This window comes from Rissa tridactyla, chromosome 4, assembly GCF_028500815.1.
Source record: "Rissa tridactyla isolate bRisTri1 chromosome 4, bRisTri1.patW.cur.20221130, whole genome shotgun sequence".
Lineage (NCBI taxonomy): Eukaryota > Metazoa > Chordata > Aves > Charadriiformes > Laridae > Rissa > Rissa tridactyla.
Window position 1 is genome coordinate 82,861,376 of NC_071469.1, and position 22,127 is coordinate 82,883,502.

Genomic DNA, 22,127 nt, shown 5'->3' on the forward strand with positions numbered 1-22,127 from the left:
TCTCATTAGTAAATCTTTTATTCTTATATATTTAACATTTTTCAAGTACCAAAGTGTTGCAAAAATAATACACCAGTATGAACATAACAGTTTAGAAAGTATAAATGTATGCCAAACAAAATTGAATCTCCTTCAAACAGCATGGCACTTAAAAATAACCTGGTACATACAAAATATTTTATTCAGTAACTTCCTCTGCTGGAACAACTTCCAAAAGCATCTGAAGGTGCATAGTAATGGGCTCTGAGGGGAAAAAAAAAAAAAGAGGCTTTATGAGAGAACAAAATTTCTATTCTGACTTACACTATCTAAGAGCATAAATTATCCTTGTGAATAGTTGTCTGTCTCTTCTGTATTTATATCTCAAACTTAAAAAATCAGGGGTGGGGACTAAAAGCAATCTTAAGATCCAAACTACAACATTCCAGGGTTTCTGGACTTGCTCTTGGTGGAGTACAATTCTTCTAATTGCATAATATTTAATGATCCTGGTGAACAGCAGAGAGGGATGATGGATTTATTTTTTTTAATGTCTGCAGAATTAGCAATTCAGTTCCTCTTCAGCTGGTTCTACCTTCCCTTTTAGAAATATCCGTGTATCCTGTTTTTCCTGAGATAATTGCAAAGAGTTTCTCTTGAGACGATGCAAAATCATTTTATAAATGGTCATGCTGGATTCTTGCAGCTTTCACTTTAATCAGCAGCACTGTGGTTACTTTTGGTCTTAATGCTGTTAACATTTTCTTCAGTAAGTATGGTAAAATCGATAACCTGAGCTGAGAGCACAGTATTTTGTGGTGTAAGAACACATGTCTGCTAACTTTTAGTTTATGGCTAAAGCAATGTTTTGAAATACGGACAATTGAAGAACTAACTTCACAGATAAAATTGTTCTGTTAATTTTAAAGTTCAGTTTCTTCATGCTACTACAATGATACTTTGCCTTTTTGTGAATCAAGTTTCATTTTTCCTGAAGTCAGGCATCACTTTTTTCACAGGAAGGAGTAGAATACAATCTTTAATAAAGCTCACTATTATGCCCCTTGCTAGATGTCTGGAAAACTGCCTCCCTCTACACCCCGCTCGTGATTTAGATGGGATGGACCATATAATGAGCTTCATTATGGTAATTAATCTAAACTTTAGGAATGTTCTGTTGAATTTGGTGCTGAGTTATACTTACTTGATATTTTTTGTGGCCAGTTGAATTTAAAATGAACAAAAAGTACATAAACTATAAGACCACTAAGTATAAATAGAACACAGTACAAATAGGCCAGTTCAGGTGCAGTGATGATTGGTGCCAGTACCAGTAAAATGGAGACTAATATCACTATGACTGGAATGATGATTGGTATCTGCAAGATACAAAGCACAAAATTACTTGTTTATTCTTTTGCTGTTCTTACTGAAGTTGCATATATGAAAGAAGAATATTTTCATTGCTTTAATTAGTTTTTCCTGTTAAAATTTCTGGTATTAGATGGGGCAATTAAAAGAGTAGCAAGAATATGGATAGGGAAAACTCTTCTGCTGAATTGTTGACTGAGATCACTTTGTCTGTATTGCAAATGGCAGCGTAAAAATTTGCATTTTAATGAAGCTGGGACCTGAGCCCAGTGCAGTCACCTGGGGCCTTATTTTGGGTACTCTTTCGGTGGTAGTCTGCTGACTGCCATTTCCCATCCCTGAAGATCTGGCTTATGCCCATGGTCTGTACAAGTGAAAATAAACCTGTATAATCTTTTCCCAGTCCTTCTGAGCTTTGTCCTAGTGCAAAACTGGAACAAAGAGAAGAACCACAAATAAATGGCTAGGTTTCGGGGGGCAGGGGCGGGGGGGAACCAACCAAAAAAGGAGCAGTCTGCCTGAGGATGTTGTTTAAATATCCAAATATTGAGGATGAGTTGGTGGTTTCAGTATTTATAGGAGTGGAGGAAAAGCCATACTGAATGCTGAACTTACCCTGATTGGTCTCTTGAGTTCCTTTCTTGTAAACCTCATAACAATGAGCGCAAGTACAGTTAAACCATAAAATATCCAGACTGCGAAACTAAAATAATTTATGAGAGTGTTAATGTCACCAGGGATGATATAAATAATAGCAATGGCCCCCTGAAAATGAAAACAAAAATTAGTATAGTCTGTTATAAAAGGTGGCTGAATTTTACTTCAGTGTCAGTATGGGCGTGTGTTCACAGTGTTACAGAGTGTGATCCGTGAATGCTTTTGCTTAAACATTTGGGTGTAAGTGTATTGCAGCACCTTTAAAGATAGTGTCCACATCCTGCCAACATGTGTGCAATCTTAAGTCAAAAGACCTTAAAACTTGTATGTGTTAATCTGTTTTGTTGGTGACTGTGTATCTTGGAGGAAGTGAAGATACTGAGTATATTTTTAAGTTATTGAAGTTACGGGAAGTTGACAGAGCAATTGAATTTTGAATTTATCTTGGTTTACCTTGAAGATAAAATCAATGGGTAAATTATATAAAAATAACAAGATATTCTAGATTTATTTTAAAAGGTGTTTACTGAATATAATTCTTTTTTAGTGAGATGCAAATGCATTCTTACAGGCAGAAAACAGGGAAGTGATAGCATCCCGTAAAATAAAAGATTTGCCTAATACTAATCATTCATTTAATTTTTTTTAATTTGTTTTCATGCTGTGGATTCTTAAAAACGTTTTTATTTTAAAATCCAGTTCTGGAATGAAAGTGTCCAAATTGAGAAGTTGGGGATTTTTATATAGTTCTCTTTTTTCTAATACATATTTAGCAATTTGCTTGTCTAGATAGGCTAAGATATGTGTCAAGGCTGCTGGTAAGAAACTCTGAAAGCATATGTTACTGGAGAATTTTTGTTGGTGGCTTTTCTGTGCTTAGAATATATACTTACATAAAATATGATAGCAGGTGCTGGCGTTAAACGCTTAACGCTAATGTAAGATAGCACCTTTAGCATGTGCCCTTCACGACCTGCAACGTAAACAAGTCTGAGGAAACAAAAACAAGGTGATCTAGTTAGTGTGGCACCTAGACTTCAAGTGGCATTACTAAAAAAAAAAAAAAAAAAAAAAAAAAAAATTGAGTACCCTTCATTTTCAGCTTTGTTTTATTGTGTGGCTACATCCGACTGTAATTTCCTTTGATATGCAATGGGATTTAAGGAATATTGTACTAGACTGAAATAAGGGAAGTGACCAGTATTAATGCTGCGAACTTGAAACTAATTCTGAACTAGTATTAAAGTAGTGAACTTGAAACTATTTTCAGAATTATTAGTTTGCACATTTAGTTTAAAATTCTTTTGGAAAAAAATGGTAGCTATTGTGTGCCTTTTAATTAAATATTTCTTTTTTGGTTTGCTTCATATCAGAGAGCTATGTTGACAACTTTCTGTCAAAAAGCTGGTCTTTACAGCCTTATTTTATTCAGATGTATTTGAAATTTAAAATATTTTTAAATAGAAAATGGAAGCATTGAGCAAGTGATAGAAAGGAATAGCTTCTCTTTCCAGTTCTTATCTTTATCATTATTGATGTAGTCATGTTCTTACTGGTAATTTTTTAACTGTTTAATTCTTAGCTTTAAACTTGATGAGACCGTCATCAAAAAAAATCCGTTGTGCCGTACCTGCTTTGAATCAAGAATAAGAGACCTTATTTTCTAATTTTTCAAACATGTATAGCCACTGCTGCTTTTTGAAAATTAAACAATATGGCTATATTTGCAGGTTCTTTTAATAATATTTTGTACATTTGGATCAGAAGAACCTCTATCTATACGTGTATAGATACGTAAATGTATATATACATTTTTCCATCCTTTAAAAATTTTTATTTTAAATATTTAGAATGGGAGCTTACCTGCCTGCAGTAAAACAGGTCCCATTGGCAGATCCGATTGTAGAAAAGGCCACAAAGAGCGGAACTATCCAAGAGGCTGGATAAAGGACCCTGTCTCCAAATGTCTGGGATGTGGGATTAAAATAAATAATTTTTGTCATTTTAACTACCATTCAGTAATGTTGGAGCCTCTTCAAAAGTACAGTAAATGGGTATCTAGTGTATGTTACCAATAAAAAAACCTGTTTTGAGTAGGTATTAAAGAATGCTTTGCTAAATGAAGACCTGGACTAATTCATGAACCACTCTTTATGGAGTGGAATATTGTTGTTGTCATGTTTGAGCTGCAGCATCTGTAGGAAACACTGGGAGACAGATGTAAAAATTACACAGAAATTAAATTCTGTTAAAGATACCTGGTTTGGGGATGTGTCTATGGAACAAAAAGGAAGACAGCATTGCAGCAGAGCCACGCACACAGAGGCTGGTTTCAGCCTGTACTGAAGGAGTGATGTTGGTAGCAACAGCCTGGCCTTAGGGCTGGGCAAGTGGAGGACAGGATTGCCAAGGTCTTTCACTAGGCTCAGTTTTTACCTGTGCGGTGGTGTGTTAGTTGTTGCTGCAGGAGGGATTAGATTTAATGTAGGTACAGTGACTTACTGCAAATGAATTTGAATTAAAGCTTTTTTTTGTGGTTTTAGTTGGGGGGTGGTCAACCTTTTTTAGTAGGTCAAGCATAAAGAGTTCGGGTTTTGCACAAGGGTAACATCAGTGTTGTTTCTTTGTCCAGCAGTAGGACACTCATCAGTCCTTGGCAAGAAGTCTACTTACAGGTGTATAGACCTCTTTATACAGTGTAGTCCTTTTGCTGTGCTGCCTTTGTACTGCACAGTGGCAGTTCTGAGACTTTGTTGTTAATTCAGGCTGATGAGTTTGGTGCTAGCTGCTGTGTGGTGTTCACAGACAGTCAGTGGTTCACTGAAGAGAACTAGTTCTTAACCAAGGTATAACTTGATACACATTGCTGTACCTCTTGGTGTGAACAAGGTGCTGAAATGCACGAAAGTTCTACGTTTTAAAAGATCATACTTTTTAACTTTTAAAAGTATTTCTACAGTAGCGTCCTTCTTCAGTGTGCTAAACTGGATTTTGCATGCATGTTACATGCTGTTTGTTTTCCACAAAAACAACATTAGGAGAAATCGCTGCATGACCTCTCGACAGTTGTTTTGGAGACAGATGTCCTATGGAAAATTTTCCAAGTGCAACTGAAGGCACACGGGGGTGTGTGTGTGTGTGTGTTAAGATTTTAGAAATCAGTTTTGTCTGTGGTAGTATGTCTTGCAATAATGTAAAAAGGATATTTCTTAGCTTTGTTAAGAAAAAAAGCAAGAATATGGAGGAAGTGAATTAGGGACTACTTGCTGTTATCTCCAGAACGAGAAACTTCAATCTCCTGTCATTTTGCATGTGCTTATTTCTCAGAAATACTGGAAACACTGAAAAGGGCAAAGCAGCAGTCAGATGTTAATTTTCCCTCCATCTCTTTGTTCCTTATAGAAAACAGCCTCTGAGCTGCAGCGTTTACAAAATGTTAGCTGAAGACTGCATTACTTTTGGTTTTTTTTTTTTTTTTCCTGTGGGATATGACAGAACTACAGTTGAAGCATTACTGAAATAAATTTTAGATTAAGAAATGACAGTAAATGATGATGAAGAAGGTGACGCTGACAGCTTAGAAATTAATTGTATTTTAAGAAAAATTAGATGTTTCTTTTTGCTCATGTTACTGCTGAAGATACTTCAATGCACACAGCCTTCTTCAGATGCTCTATTACAAAATAAAGTGGCTTACCACAGCAACTGCCTGGGACTGCAGGAGTTCTGTTGAAGTCATTACGGTGAAATATGAAATGTTTATCAGAACGTAACAAACTGTAACCAAGGGGATTCCAATAATTATAGATAGCGGTAGATTTCTAAAGAATGCAAAAGTAAGACTCCATCAGCATTGCTGTATAACTGGTAGAGCTGTCATAGTAAACTGTGGACTCTTACTTTCCATATATGCATTTTAGGTGTATTTACATTTCTTTATTGTAGAGCCATGGAAATCAGGATTTTAAAAAAGGAAAAATACAACTTTATGCAAGCCTGTAACAGAGGCTAAATAGCTCTGTCTGTTGGTGCTCCAATCTTGAATAACTATTGCCTTTAAAACCAAACCACAATACATGCTTTCTGGTACAAAAATACTAAGTGGTTGATTTCTGTTATTAGAAACACTGCTTTCCTACATAGTTTTACCTGTAAGGATTTTTAAGTTCTTCTGTGATGTAATTGAGTTGATTCCTGGAAGGAAAAATGTTCATACAATGTTGTTAGCAGTCAGATGTTGAAATACTAATGTACTATAGTCGGGGTTATTTCAGTCCAAACCAAACCAAACCACCAATACTTTATGGCGCAGCCAATCTTTTAAGTGGTAAGACTGCAGGACAAAAAAATAGGTGAGCTTCTTATCCAAACGTCAGCCTCTTGATTCACCGTCTTTTCCTCCTCAGAATTTCAGAAGTATCTCTTGATGTTTTGAAATGAAGTTGTCTTAGTTATTGGATAAAATATCCAAGAATAATAAAAATTTGGCAGACATTTATCTCAAACTTACAAGATTGCCTTTGAACTTCAAGGTTTGCAATATCCGAGTCTTTTTAAGTAAAAGTGCAAGCGTGCCCATGGCAAGGACTGAAACGATCCTGCTAATGTTTCACAACTGTTCCGTAACTCATATTGTCTAGAAAACTGGCATGAAAGCCTTTCTAAGGATTACACCTATCAGAATTATAATTTCCAAATACTCATTTTTGCTAGAGCGTGTAGACCAAATTGAAACAAGATATTTTTTTTACTCATCCACTTCTGAAAATGTGAGGAGGAGTTGGTGTTTACTGTTTGCCAGGCTAATTTTCAAACGTGGGTTCTTGGTGGTTACATATTGAAATAATTATTTAGGTGCCAGCTTCCGTACCCCCTTAAAAATCTAGAGAATGTCTGAATTAGCAGACTTACATGCTTGAGTTGAGACACTCAAGCTTGGAAATAGAACCCAAAAGAGTAATCCATTTAAATATAAAACCAGTTTTAAGCAGTTTTAAGTCTTGCTGCTTTGTAAATTAAGATTTATATTCTTAATTCCTTCCAAAACACCGATCTATATGCAAAGTTTTACAGTTTGAACATTTAAGAATAGCATTAATGGATTAGATGTTGATCGTAGATTTGTACCAACAGAGCCCTAGACCAATTGACATTTCCTTTAGTTTCAGAAAATGAAACATGTAAACTGTTTTCTGGACTGTGGCAGAGATTGAGTAAAATGTTCCTGCCAGTAAATAAGTTTAGCCTGATGAAAATAATTCTGGAAAACACTCTTCTGGTGTTAAATATAAGTGCTCTATGTAGAACACAAATGTAAACCTAAATCCATCCATATTTGTGATTATTTTCAAATTTAGGTATTTTCTTAAATCTAAAGTGGTAGATGATCATGGATTAACAGATGTGGAGATTTAAAACTGAAAGCTTCTGTTGTGGTTTTGTGGGAAAAAGAATGTTTTTACATCATTCCAAATGAAACTTATTAGAAAAAATTTGAAAGTTAAACCTTATGAATTCTGACAGTGTGGGTTTTTTATGTCCTCCTGTACTAATCAAACACCAGTCCATATTTCACAAGAGATGGAATTTGATGGGGTGGCCTGTAGGGGCTCTGGGAAGGCTATTTTGTCTAACATAATGGAATTAAGTTGTGTTATATTCCTATCGTTGCCACAGTATCTAAGCACCTTCAGCAGCAAAGCAGTAGCCCTTCCAGTATCTAATGTAGCTGCTTTCCCTAATAAGCAGTAACCTGAGGATTTGGGGCTGGGGGGTGTTCGGACTGTTTGTTTTGTGTGGTTTTTGTTTTGTTTTAACCAAACTGGTATTATTTTTCCAGAATTCATTAAGAGATTCTTAATAACAAGTTGGATGTTGACTTTTTCCAGTCACATCTTTGAGCTCTACAGGGAGAGTAAAGCAGTTAAAGGCTGTTAAACTGTGCCCGTTAGTGCTAGTAAAGATACCTTACCATCCATCGTACGCCCAGAGTCCATTATAAAATGCCAGGCTGATAGAGCTAACAGAAATTGTACTGTCCTTGAAAGAATCTTTAAAGTTTTCGGTTTTCCCTGCAATAAGACGTAAATAACTGATTAGTGTTGAAGTTAATTCCTTTAATCCCCACTAGATGAAGAAACATTCCAACATCTGTTTCATATTTTGAAACATCTCACTGTTAAAATCAATACCAGTTTTTATGAACTGATCTGTAATGTTGCATTTCCCACTCCACACACCCTTCTCTAAAAGAAAATACCAGTGCTCCTGACAGATCTGGAACTGAAACACAGGATAAAGAAAGCCTTATTGTTGTGCCGCTTCTGTCAGTGGGAAACTTTTAAACAGTCATAGCAGAAGCTAAAATAATTTTTGCAAGTAAAGTATGTTTAATTACCTTGTGCAAGAAGAACAATTCCACTTACAATAATGATTGTGACAATTATCATTTTAGCAGCCGTAAGAAAATTCTGGAGATAGCTTCCCAGCTTCACACTCAGTGAATTCACTATTGTAATTACCACTGAAAGAAATAAATTCATATTTCTGCATTAAATTTCTCAGAATTGAAAGAAAAGCTGCCTCTTAAAACCTTCCCCCCCCCCCTTATTTGCTTTTTACTCCCGCTGTTTGTCTGTGTTATTTATATAGGTTTTTAACATACTATGTTTGGATAACTTTTAAAATAATGAGGAAAAACAGTTTTCTGAATTTAGATTTTGATAGCACCTTTAGCAAAAAAAAAGAAAATACGGAAGTTGTGCAGCATTCTGATAAATATAAAAATAATATCTCCACACTTAGTTTTTCCGCCTTTTCTGCCGGAGATATGCATTCATTCCACAGCTGTATCTATCTTAGTAAAGAGTAAGAGAAACTTAGACTAGGAAAAAACTATTGGTAAACCTCTCCTTTTTCTGAGTTGTTGAATTAGTTATTGTGGAAGGAGTTGCTGTGCTGCGTTCCAAAATTTTCTCTCGCTTTCAATGTAGGGCCGCTTCCTGCTGCCTTCTGCAGATGAACCTGCTGCCCTGCCTTTGCTGAAATGCATTGATGGGGCTGAATGGAAATCGCTGTGCAATTACAGATCTCGTCTCTTTCCTAAAAAGTATGAATCTTACCAATGGCAGCTGCTGCAAGACACTTGATGACAACCTGGGGTGGATCGCAACCTGGATAAAAAGGAGCTGACGCATATTCTGCGAAGCTGAGACAAATGATTGCAAATGAGCTGGGCTTTGTGACGAGTAAGCTTGTCCAAGAAAACAAAAATGCTGGAATTGGGCCAAATGCCTCCATCAGGTAAGGATACTCTCCCCCAGATTTTGTGATCATTGTACCGAGCTCAGCAAAACAAAGTGCACCTGCATAACAAGAAAAGCACTTGTGGGTTCTTCAGTTCATGCACCCAACTATAACTGGCTAGAATAGATTATCACTCTTTAATAGGTAGAAAAGTTAAAGAAATGGGCGTTTATAATGAGTCATTACTTTTTTCATGTTTTTGTATACTTTACTGTATATGCAAAGCAAAATTTTAATCCGTGTGAGCAATTGGTCAACACATTGAAACTGCAAAGTTACAGTCCACAATTTACTACTACTGGTGTTTCAGAGTTCAGCAAATAAAGTACAAATATTCTGACTTCATGTTAGATTTCTGTCTTAAGTAACTAACACTATAAAAAGCATCAGAGTGCCAACCTGCACTGGCTGACCTACCTTTTGGAAACTTGAAAAAATAGACTTGCACGATTTTGAAGTAATATGTCTACTAAGCTCAGCTTTAAAGTACAGCGATACTTCTGGATTTATTGCTGTAGCTGGCATCTTGCTTAAAGGTTTTTTGTGTGTGCCATGTACCTGACACAATGCCTAAAGAATTCCTTTTCGGTTTACTACCTGCAATATTTTGAAGTGCTTAGTGCTAAATTTTCAGGTGATAGAATTAGATGTACATAATTAAACAAGGAGAAAAATAGCTGAAGTACGTAGCTCACTGTCAGTAAATTTCATGTTTTGCCTGTGATTTAAGTAGGAGAGTATTCTCTTTATTACAGTTAGTGGATGAAGTAAGCAAAACTAAAACTTGCTTTCAAAGTGAACTGAAAATGTGCTTTACAGTTTGAAAAAGCTAATATGTCTTTTATGAACATAAGACACCTTAAAATTTTGCCTGTGTACTGCTACACTCATCAGGATATGATTGATTTGCTCTAGGTGGTGTAGCTAATTTGTGAAATGAGAGTAGTATGCAGAAACAGCAAATACAAAAGATTTTAGCAAAGATTCAAATTCTTTGACTTATTTACCTAATGTTGCAAGAATTCCACAGGCTGCCCAGATGATTAAACAAGGACCCACAGCTCCAACATTGCCAAGTACTGATTTTGGAGAAACAAAGATACCTGAGCCAATAATCGTACCAACAATCATACAGATTCCACTGATGAGGCCCACCTGCAAATAAAAGGAGACATCTTGGGAAAGTAATTTCTAATAATTCAATAACTATTTTTCGGTATAATCCAATTATAGCAATTGTCATTACTGACTTTTTTCCTCAGCTTTCAACATATAGCTTCTACTAAGTAACATTAAACTATGTGAAGTTTTATTTTCTTTCCAAGATGCATGCACACCCTGTGGTGTACTCCTGCTGCTGTTCCCCAAAAGCACAGTTACTTTGACTTTGCCCACCTGTGTATCTGTTTTATTAAACCGTCCTTTGGATTTTGTGGGTCTTGAATCTAACCTTGAACATGTGAATGTCCCCTTTCCACTCTTTGATTAAACTTAGAAATTCTTTATTAGCACTTGAGAAATCCTGAATTTTCTAAGCTTCAAAAATTTGGTTTTTTAGATGGAGTTCTTTATGTTTTTTTCTTTCAGCAGGTGTCTTCCTCTCCCTGCTTCAGGTATTTGTGCACAGGAATTATCTGTATACTGCTAGGTGGTGAAAAAATCACGTTCTCCTGACTTTGTAGCAATCTACGCATTGCACGAAACCACTAAAACCTGTGGAGTCTCCTTCTAAAAAAAAAAACAAACGGTGGCACGGGCTACTTAAATTTTCCTGTTAGTTGTGGCTAGTCTAACAACATAAAATGTTTTGCCAGTCTTGTCACCAAACTAAAACTACATAGGGAATCATTTTCCGGGTTACTTCCTTTTATACGGGAATTCCACTCCCTCCTGGGAGCAAGTGGCACATCTCTTCTCTAAAGCATTTGTAATTTTCCGGAGGAGGCAGATTTTTATTCGTCTTTCTGTACCAGTGGTGATGCAGAAAAGAGTAAAGTTTATGAAGTGTCTCACTTCATCAGCTAATTCAAAGACTTAAAAACTATGTATTCCTACTTTTTGATTGTGTTTATATCGGAGCTATTTAACTAGTAATTAGCAGTTTCCTAAAAGGTAAGCCGAGCCCACCCTCAAGAAAATGGTACGTGGCTGCTAAACGGGTGGGTGAGCCCCGCGGACTGGGGAGGGAGGGGGGAGGTTTTGCCTGCTTTTGGAGGTTAGTCGCCTGGGGTTCGTGGCTCTGAATGGACCGTCCATCTTCTCGTCCCTTGTCCTCTCCTTTTCGTTTCCTCAAGCTGTTTTTACCCATTTGGTTTCCTTGTTGAAATCTCTTAAGGAAGTAAAAACAACGTGTCAGTCGAGCGTATTAACGTTTGCTGGTTTTGCTGATATATATGGGTCCAAAATAGTGTCGTTAAATATTGCCAGAAAACATAAACACACACACACTCTCCCAGGCGAAGGGCTCACAGCTGACTACCTACTTAGAGAGTCAATTGACAAGGAGTGGAGTCTGCTTGACCTCCTCTGTCGGACTTGCGCTGGACTCCCTTGTACCCACCTGGCAGTGAACGTCCCCGTCCCCCCCTCTCGGTCGCGCTGGGCCGGGAGGACCTCCTTACGGGAAGGGTCTAGGTTTATAGCTGCTCCCTTCTGTGAATTCCTCCAGAGGGCCAGCCAGATTTAATCTTTCTCCCAAAAGCTAGTCTTGTTTTCGTATTTAGGATATCTCTTTTCTGATCTTCGTTAAATTAGGCTTGGTCTCAGCTCCTTGGAGATGCAAGTATCTGCTAAACCCAGTGTTACCTCCTGTGATTGTCTAATTAGCAGCTCTTTGCCTCAGAAAGAGTCACCGGTCTTCTCTGTGTTGACTCGGTGTGAATGTCCTCTGCTGAACGGTTTGTTCGGTTTAGAATTCGAATGTAAACAGTTTGTTTTCAAATTTAAATTTAGACTTATGATTTTAAATTTTTTGGTGAGGTTTTTTGCTTGTTTCCCATAGTATTGGAATAAGATAAAACATGAGATAGTGAAGGGCGTTATGGGGTTAGGTCCTGATTCCTAAAGGTTGATTCAGTTAAAAAGTCTCTTCTCTCCTCAGACCCTGCAGCTGTAATTACTAGAATCTGAATGCTGAAGAAAAATAATTTTGCAGTTACACAGACAGTAATTCAGGAATGCTTCACGTTAGGTGATTTAGCTAGTATCTGGTAATTCTTGACTATAAAAATTGTAGCATTTTAAATTGACCGAACACTTATCTCAAGTACCAGAAACATTTGGGCTATAAAGAGATACGGTTTATGTTTTGAATTAAAGAGTTGTTATTATTTTTAAAGAAATCATCACAAATCCAACCTTTAAGATTAAACCTACAATAGAAAATTGCCCTCGAAAGGAATGCAGGGCTTGGGTCACTGAATTTTGTTACCGCGTTGTGCCCAACTACTCTCTTTTAAAGTCTTGTATTTAGAATGTTTTAATCATCGCCTTTTAGCAATTCATACTTTCACTTACCTTACTTGTTTATATTTGTTTGGGGTTAATCAGGCTCCAGGAATCTTTGTATAGTTTATTTCTTTTTCTCCTGTTAGATTTACCAGCCAGCTAGACAGCAAGACATGTCCATGTCTGAAACCAGAATACGCAGAAACAGCAGCAGCTTAAGTACAGAGGTTATCAACGGTAATCATTAAACCCATTCTCAGCCAAGAAGCTTTGAGATAGGAACCACAGGTAAACCAATAGTCCAATTAGTTTATCTTTAAAAAAAAAAAGGCTTTGTTCCATTCGTGAGAATGTTTGTCCAGTACCTAAGTACTATATTCCATAGTGAGAGTGAACCATAATTTGAAGAGTCTATTTTGATGATTTTATATCAAGCAATTTCTAATTTAGAAATACTTTGGAAAGATAACTTTGAAGTAATTTTTGTATTACGACTGCATTAAAAACATCTGTCCACATGTTAGCTGCATCCTATGAAAACAGTTGATGTTCTTCTTTAGGAAGTAGAGAAGTGTGAGCAGAAATCTTTGCTTTGTTTTTCATTAACCTGAAGGCAGCTGAGTGGGCAGCTTGTGTTCCTTCACTTGCATTTCCAATTAATTTTTCATTTTTGTAAATGTTTAAAAATCTTGCTGTAGTGAAAAATGACATTCTCTATTTCTATATAGTTGTGTACCCAGGAAAAAGGCATTGTTGCCCTGAAGGCTGGAATAAGGTAATTTCTTTGGTTGTGGCTAGTCATCCCTAAAATACTTGTAAAAAAACCAACCCTTAATCGTGTTTTACTTCATTGTTTTTGGCAATGCAGTTTTACAGCTCCTTTCCTGTAAGACAGCCAAACTAGTAAGTCCTGATCAACCCGATCTGACTTCAGCTGACTTTTATCAATAAACAGCTACTGTTAAAAGGTAAAAGATGTACTGGTATTAGCCACTGATGTTAAGATTTGGTACCTCGTTAATATAATGCCTCACGAACAATAGTAGTACAAGATAAGACCAAATTGTTGGACCTAAGGCTCAACAAAACGGCATCCTAGCATTTCTTTTTTTTCTTTTTTTAAACCTTCTGTTTAAGCACGCAGGCTTGATCAACAGGAATTGCTGTCGGTTGTGATGGTGATGTAAATCTGTGACTAAAATTGGACTCTAAGAAAAACGTGGAACAGGCTTACATTGGTTTATATTTGCCATGTTTTGCGATGGTTGAGACAGACTCTGTGCTGTGAATGTCTTTCTCCAAGACTGAGATTGCAAAGTAATGTCAGTACTGAAAATAAACCCAAAACCGTATCTCTTTACTCACTGTTTTTTTCCTCTTTTTCTTGTTTAATTCTCACAGAAATAGGGTTAAGCTTCAAGAGAAGCTCTTCCATCTTAACTAACTTCTTGTTCAAAAATTACTATCTGAATGATGGTTGGACAAAAGTTCCTTTTTTTTTCCTACAGAGAATAGAGAGTGCTAAAACTATAGTCTTACTACAAGCACATGAAAAGCCAGATACCAGCAACTTACTAATTTTTCTGCATCTTTTACAAGGACTTCAAAATATTTTTCATTGTAATTGTGATGTAGGATTAAATAAGTTAGTGTTTCTCTATCCATCAATTGCCGATGCCTAGTTTGGTCTCAGATGTTACGTAATGTAGTTCTGCGTTCTCTATAGCAGATAATTTTGAAATGTAAGGTTTTATAATCTTATCATTCCTGTGTTTTTCCTGAGATGACACAGAGACTATTGAAATGAATAATGTGAAAAGAAAAAAAGAAGGCAGAGAATCATATGATTGGGCTAGCTTTGTCCCTCAAAATTAAGTAGACACGCCTTTCACATCATCTCTACCCTGGGATTTCCAGACCAACAAAAAAAAGGGGGGAAAAAACTTTGATGAAAAGTTAATGGAGTATGTCACCTTTAATTCCATGTTAAGTAAAGTTTTGCTTAGGAATTTTTTTAGATTTAGTGTAGGCAATCTTTGAATTTTTTATGTGGATGTATGTTCTACATGTCTGGTCATGTTTTCAGATGTCTTTCCTTTCTGCTTCAGATCTATACTCTGTTTCTTCACATACAATAAAGGCAACATTGAAAATATGTTGTTTGAGTTTTTGCCTAAGCAAGCAGTTTCTTTACTCAACCTGGAATGTGTATTTGGAGAGTTCCCATCTGTTGAATACATGTTCTAAATCTCTGCCAGTGACTTGACCTTAACTAGCCTATGTTTCCTTATAAAAATGGAAAAGTACCTTCATTTATTGTCTAGTTTAGTTTTAGGGGCTAATCTTCTTGGGATGCTATAAACATGTTAAAGGATTTTGAATTTTATCAGCAATCCTTCTTTTCCTCAGCCACTTAAGGAAGAAAATAAACATTGTAAACATTGAGTTCAAGGATTCTACTGTTATGCTCTTCATGGACAAGAGAAATGACATTTTACAGCCATGGGAAAAGACTTCTTCCCTCTCAAATAGACACATAGATGAAGAGATTAAGGAGTTCAAATTCCAAGGAGTCCAAATTTGCAGAAACAAACATTCTGTGGGTTGGTCCTGTCTCAACAGTGTAGTTTGAACTTTTTCAAATGTTATTTACCAATTAAATCGTAAAAAGTAATTTTCAACTTTAATTCGGGAAATAGCAAGGGCACGGTTTATAAATACACCTTTTATTATGATTAGTCACTAATAATAAAGGTTAATGTTTGTTAGGGTTGGTATTTATTGCTTGCAAGTAATGTAAATGTTCTGCTTTGACCAATACTTAGGTAAATGGTAAGGATTATTCTAACTTGCAGTTTAGCAGTATCTCGATTTAGTACTTTCCATTCTAACCTTGCTACTTAACAGCTTGCTTAATTTTAATCAGAGGACAAGTCTGTTTACTTGCACTTGCTCTTCTTTGAATCCTGCCATTAATAAATGTGCTGTAAGAAGTGATTTTTAACCACTGTCATCCTTAGATGCATTTTATTTTTTTTTCCAGTAATTGCAGGCATGCTGCAAATGGAATATAAGAAAACAAAGAAAACAGTCTTTTTTTTTTTTTTTTTTAATAGCTGTGTCAATGCTGGGTTACGTTACTGGATTGCAAGATGGTTGCATCTTGGGAGAGTCAATAGGAAAGATTAGATGACTATGTTGTTCTTAATGCCCATAGTATGTATGTTTTTTAAATACCTTTTTTTCCCCCTCTACTTAGCTTGTGGTTACAGCGTAGTTGGTTTTGTCCCTGGGACAAATAAGGCTGTTGGAAAGATCTTCAGGTTTGCAAAAGGTTTTGCGCTAGATCTGCCTGAATAGCGCACATTTTTCAGTAAGATGCAGACTTCTTGTTTTGTACTATGTGTTTTTGAGCACAGCTGTTTAGAGACTCTTCGTAAACTTGTAAATGTACGTTGTTCTATCCAAAAGATCACCTAAAAAATCAAGAAGTCCCTTCTTAAGGATATCCTAAAGGAATTTTGATCGTCTCTGAAGAAAATTAACTTGACTGTATCGAATTAGACTTTTTCAGAGTTTTAACAGTGTTTCGGAGCCTGGTTGGAATTAGTAATTTCTCTAATACACAGCCAGCTCCTCTTTTTCGTTTGAGGAACAAGCGCCTCACTTTGATCTCCATTTTGAGTCCAAAATTCAGGTTGCGTTCCACTGGTGTTTCATCAAGGAGGGATTACCAGATACCGTTGGCTGTGGAAGGTGGCAGCTTTAGCGTGTCCATTTCTAGCCAAGGAAGAAACCAGTGAATACTGAAGTGCTCCGTAGAGTTTATGATGCTGTGAAGTCTCGGTTTAATTTTAAATTTACCAGAACCAAACATTTTATATGTAAAACAACTTTTAAGTACTACAATATCTTTAGATACTTCATGTCTGAATGCATGTTTATATTATGTTGAAATTAATTTAGCACAGGAAAAAAATTTCAGACCTAAAAAAATCCGGAGATCTCACTTACTGAAAAACCGCATTTTTGAAGTAAAGCCTTCAAAGGGCATCGGCTCTTCTAGATTCAAGCTGACTGATGCTGTCGATTTTTTACCATGTAGGTTTACGTTAGATTTGCGGAGTATGGCGAGTGCTCAGAGCTCTCCTAAATGTAAGAGCAGTGCCTGGCCGGCAAAGGGTTTGTAATCCCAGAGGAAAAGCTCTTAGAACTCCTGATACGATGTGCCAGGATAGCCGCATGAATTTTTCATGGTGGAAAATCTTCGGAGTTGCTCTCTGAAGAGCAATGTTCTGGCTAGAAAGATAACAGCGTCTTTCTGGTTTAAAAACAGAGGAAGGGGAAAAGAAAACAGATGGGTTTAAATGACCTGTAAATGGGCGGGGGGGAATCTTCCAGTAGGCTAGAAAGTAGAAAATGAGTGCCCCTCGGTTCACAGCCCTTTAGGGCGTACTTATCGTCACCTCTCCGAGTGTGAGAATCTCCCTGGTATTTACACAACAACTGAAGCACAGAGTATGTGATACGCTGCGCTGACAACACTGGGATGTAACACCAATGTATTTTAACAGCAGTTGGAAAATGCAGTGGAACTACTGAGGTTTACTTCAGACTCTCCAGTGGTTTGATTCGGTTTTGGAAAGGTGGTGGCAGCGTTTGCTTTTTAGATTCATAATCACATTATTTAATCCAGTTCTAGGGGAAATTACGTTCAGTTATTATGGACAGAATATGTTCTGTAAGTTCATCAATGAAACTTCATTGTTACTACAGTTCCGCAAGTTCTGAATTGTTTTCTCACTTTCTTGATAGGAATTGAAGAATGCTCCGTGGTTTTATGTGGTTTTGTTGAAAGGAAGCTGGAATGACTTTGCTGGTTCAATTTACAGCCTGGAAGATACTGTAAATGGGACGGAGGTGCAGTACTGCAGAAGCAGTATGCTGTGTCAGCAGTGGCTGAGGTAAAACAGGAATTTGCTAATGTCAGGTGGTAACAGAAAAAAGATAAGGTGGCATGGGTAGAGTCTCTGTAATGGAGTAAACCAACCAGATTTCTTTAGCATAGTATCAATGAAATAAGGCAAAGTAACATGATTAAAACAATCTTATTAAATTCTGGGTTTTTAAGGTATGATTTTCTTCAATACCTCTGTACTAACCAAGCTCATTTACTTGATCGTGCAAAATTCCAACACTTTCACACTTGAGTGTATTTGGAACTTGTTTCTAAATACAAGGTGATGATTTACTCAGAACAGGATAGTTAATTCTTCATTTCAGCACTTTAAAGATGCATAAAAGTTGTTACCTGTGCAAAGAGGAATGCTGTTTGTTCTTTGTAGTACTGTAGTGCCTAGTGGTAACAGCTGTGATACTGGACTACAAAGGAATGAGTGGCAGTGAATATGAATTTATCAGTAATTCTGTCAAAATAAGCTGGTTTTATTTCTCAAAGTAATAAGCCAAGTGAATAGGGAAAAAATAGTAAAAAAAAAAAAAAAAAGTATCAATTTTGGAAGGGCCTTTATGATTGGTGACTCTCTTCATGTTCTCACCAGCAAATTGCAGCGGCAAGGTCTAAAAAATATATATAAAAAAAAAAATCTGCAATATAATAGATGAAGAACTAATTCAAAAACTTAGTCAGAAAGAAGCTGTGGCTCAGTGCCAGGCTGGGAAAAGGTTTGTTCTGCAGGAGCGTGTTCCAGGTCTCTTCTATTCAGTGGTTGTGTTTATGCTGGTGGAAAATGCTGCAAATGTACAAATTTGTGCACGATACAAAATAGGGAGGATGCTCTGATACAGTGGACTGGTGAATGGCTAGAACACACTACCCAAAGAAGTTAAAAGGCTTCTTTTGTTACACACCTCTAATGAAAGATTAAACCAGCATCTGCCAGTAGTGGCCCAGTAAATCCTCCTGTAAGGGCCTTTTTTAGTGACCCTAGATTTTCTGTAGTGTGCTGAAAACTGCACCAAGCATGGGAAGAGAAATCGGAACAAATGCACCAGCTCGGTGAAACGTAACAGTTAGAGCGATGAGAAGCTTTTGTGTAGAAGACGTCCTGAAAGCTTTGAATTCGGGCTTGTGCACAGGCGCAGCATTTCCAGCGTGCGCGGTGGTATGCGTGAAGTGATTTCTATGCAAATCGCGCCGGCTGGAGAGGAAAAGGAGACCTTTGCTTGTCCGTTTGATTGCTGCAGGAGGTACAGGCTTCAGAGGTTTGCCATATGCCTATGGTGCCCACAAAGCACAGGGCAGTGCCTCGGGGGTCGGGTAACAAGTTGTAGGTGAATGTGCGTGAGGGAAGCTCGGCAGCCTCTCTCAGCTGCAGCATTTTGGATTTCTTAAGGCAGGTGTTTTACTGTTCACATTGCACCTTTGGTACTCTTTCCTGATGCTATTTTCTTCCATGAACTTCATCCCATTACTTAGTGTGCTTGGTTCAAAGGTTACTTGAAGTAATTTATTTCCATCCTTGGTGTTAACAGAAAAGTGAAGAATGATTACAAGTTTTGTTTCTTCCTTAGTTTTCACACGCTAGTTAGAGAAGAAATCTGTAAATTTGTGTTTCCTAAAAGTTCCCTCCAAAGATGAATCTGCAGTAAATGTCGACAGATCATTAGCTTTCTTGCAGTTTAGCAGCATTGCTTTTTTGTGTTGTAGTCCCAAGGCGTGGAAACAAATTGGTCAATGGCTGCTATTGTATAATATTAGGGCTAGGGAGTTAAAAAAACAATTGTAGTGGGGGAAGTCATCTTTCAGTCTGGAGAAAAGGTAAGATAACCAGATCCTAGCAGTTAATTGGGCGTCAGCTGCAGCTGTGTTTAAAATCGGTGGTCTGCAATAAACATTATTTCCTGTACTTTTGTACATAGAAACATACAAACCCCAAGTGTTTTAATGCAAGATGAAAAACATACAGAGCCTAAGATTTATCCTTAATCTGAAAGATTTAAGGGAAAACCAGTTCTTTTAGCTGTTCATAAAGTAGAAAACTAATTTCTTTCCTAACTGTCTGAAGGAATTGGAGAGAAGCACCTGTCTAAACATTAATTCTATTTGTACAATACTTGACACTCTTGCAAATGTGTTTACTTTTGTTAAACTGAAACAATTCCAGGATCTTACTGTCTAAGAATGTCAACTGGGTGATATGTACCTATGTATTTAAAATATCTTTAAACAGGATTTTTTGGTATGCCAAAAAAGTGGTTCTGAGCCACAAAAGGACTTTTCCTCCATGGGACAACACGTTTTCTCAGTTTTCTTGCAAATGCTGTGGAAACTGAGTATGTATAATCTCCCAGGGATCTGATTAAATGTTAGCTCATTTGAAGGTTAACCTAATGTTTTAATGACAGGCAAATGAAAAAGGAATTACAGCGTTTCTGAAGGCAGAGTTGGTGTTGCTGTCAAGGGGCTGTCCTGGGAACCACGTGTTAAAACCTGCTCTGAAATGAGAGCTGAGAAAATGGGATGTGCCAGAGGTGTAATTCCAGGACGTTCCCAGTTTACTGGAGTGGAAGAACAGTTAAGCCAATACTGAGAGAATTTTGAAAATCTCACTGCTGTTCCTAAGGAATTACCAATATAATAGTTTTTTTTTCCCCTGTGAAGTTGTTTAGTTTTACAAAATCTTGAGACATATTCAAAAGGGCAATTAAAAACAGATTAGAAGAATATGTAAATAATTTACATAAGCAGGTCCAAGGTTTTATTTGCATACTTAGAGATGCTTATCTTGAAAAATATTACATAACATACTTAACTTTCAAAACCCACCTTCAAAGTCATGAAAATCGATGTGGGTACAGCCGTGTTTGATGATCTTTCAGGCTCATGGTGAGCATTGTGCAGACAGGAGCTGGTGTGGAAATCAGAGGAGTGTGTATGTCTATATTGTCTATATACGACTTGTCTGAAGAGGTACTTCAGACCTATTTCAAATTAGATTTTTCAAATTCAAGGAAGACAGCGATGGGTCTGGTGTAGCAACAGACCATCCCCGCCTTTCCCCCCTGAAAGCCCAGCAAAACCTCCCTGACAACTTCACCTACTGCGTTATTTAAGACTGTGCTTAAAAAACAGTTTCTGATGTTTTAGTTATTTTGAGTCCCTCTTGTTAACTGCCTGGGAGGAGACCACACGTGGTCTGGTTTTGTTAGTCAGAGTCTTAACGAGGCGTGTTGAAGCCTTATCTTGATGAGCTGCTGAAGTTGTTGCACTCATTCCCAGCAAAGGAAAGTAATTAAAGTCCATATTAAAATTCCACCGACTGTAGGACTTGTATATATTTGACTCTAGCTACCTTGGTGTCTTGTCTCTCATCAGGGTGGTGGCTGAGTGCACGAAGATTGTGCGAGCAGCACCAAAAACCAGGGTGGGAGGGGAGATGCTCTCCCCGCCTTCTCCTAAATAACCCTGTTCTGCCCAGTTGTGGCCTTACCCTGAAGGAAAACGCCTCAGGGAAGCAGGAAACCTTCTAGACAAGAATAGTATGTGTTCTTTTGGGGATTTAACTTGGTTTTCTACTCTTTTTGTTAACTTTGATCAAAGACACTGAGATTCTTCATTATTTCTAATATTAACAACTCCAATAGTTAAAGGCTCTTCTGTATTGTTAAAAGTTTTCTGGTACCATTTAGATTTTGTTTTGCAAATGAAGCAAAAAGCTTATCAAACAAGTTCTATGTCAATCCAAAATAAAGTCATTTCATACCAATACATACTACTCCAAAGTTGATGTGCAATATTGTGAAAAATCAACAATTATGAAATTCCTTGTGTCATCACAATGCAAAAGCTGTCAGTGCTGCAGAGAATGCTTCGCTGGGGAAAAAAAGTTACTGAATCTCCATGGGATGGAGAAGAGGGTCTGGAGGAGGGCTGCCACCTCTGCGGGCATCTCCTGCCTGTATAGTGGGGACTTGATGCTGGGGCTCCTGCAGATCTACTTCGTGGGCGGTCCAGGCACCACCAGTCCCCGTGAGGATGTGTCTGTCTGTGTCTCGGCTGCTTCACAGTCAGATTCTCTGTCCTTGAGATGACAAGATCTTTGGCAGATGATCTAGTATAAGGACATCTCAGGATGTCAAGATGCTTCATCACCAGATTTATTTGGTGATTTATTTGGTGATTTGGGGAGAATTTATTGAAATGTGTCCTTGACATTAAAACTTATATAATAGAGACACATTATTTACCATGTTGCAGGGTTTCTGTGTCACTTTTCACTCATTTTGTGGCAAGGTATGTCTCTGTGCCAGAACGCAAGCTTACCAGTTTTCTATGTTGTTAACTGGATACTTGTCTTTTATGTTAACTTAGAGCCGTACCACGTTTTGCCCTTATAAGGAATAGC

The 22,127-nt window shown here is 37.2% G+C and overlaps 1 protein-coding gene across 1 annotated transcript; it reads right to left on the reverse strand.

Moving 5' to 3' along the window:
* Positions 1-22,121, reverse strand: SLC7A9 (solute carrier family 7 member 9). The gene is made up of 14 exons (XM_054198654.1): positions 20,549-22,121; positions 12,829-12,942; positions 11,516-11,641; positions 10,320-10,467; positions 9,129-9,371; positions 8,405-8,530; positions 7,979-8,078; positions 6,157-6,201; positions 5,705-5,828; positions 3,871-3,974; positions 2,901-2,997; positions 1,966-2,115; positions 1,184-1,358; positions 1-243 (listed from the first exon to the last, which is right to left on the reverse strand). The coding sequence occupies exons 3-14, from the start codon at positions 11,618-11,620 to the stop codon at positions 179-181; spliced, it is 1,482 nt and encodes a 493-aa protein (XP_054054629.1). The 5' UTR covers positions 11,621-11,641; positions 12,829-12,942; positions 20,549-22,121; the 3' UTR covers positions 1-178.
* Between the last annotated feature and the right edge of the window lie 6 nt (positions 22,122-22,127).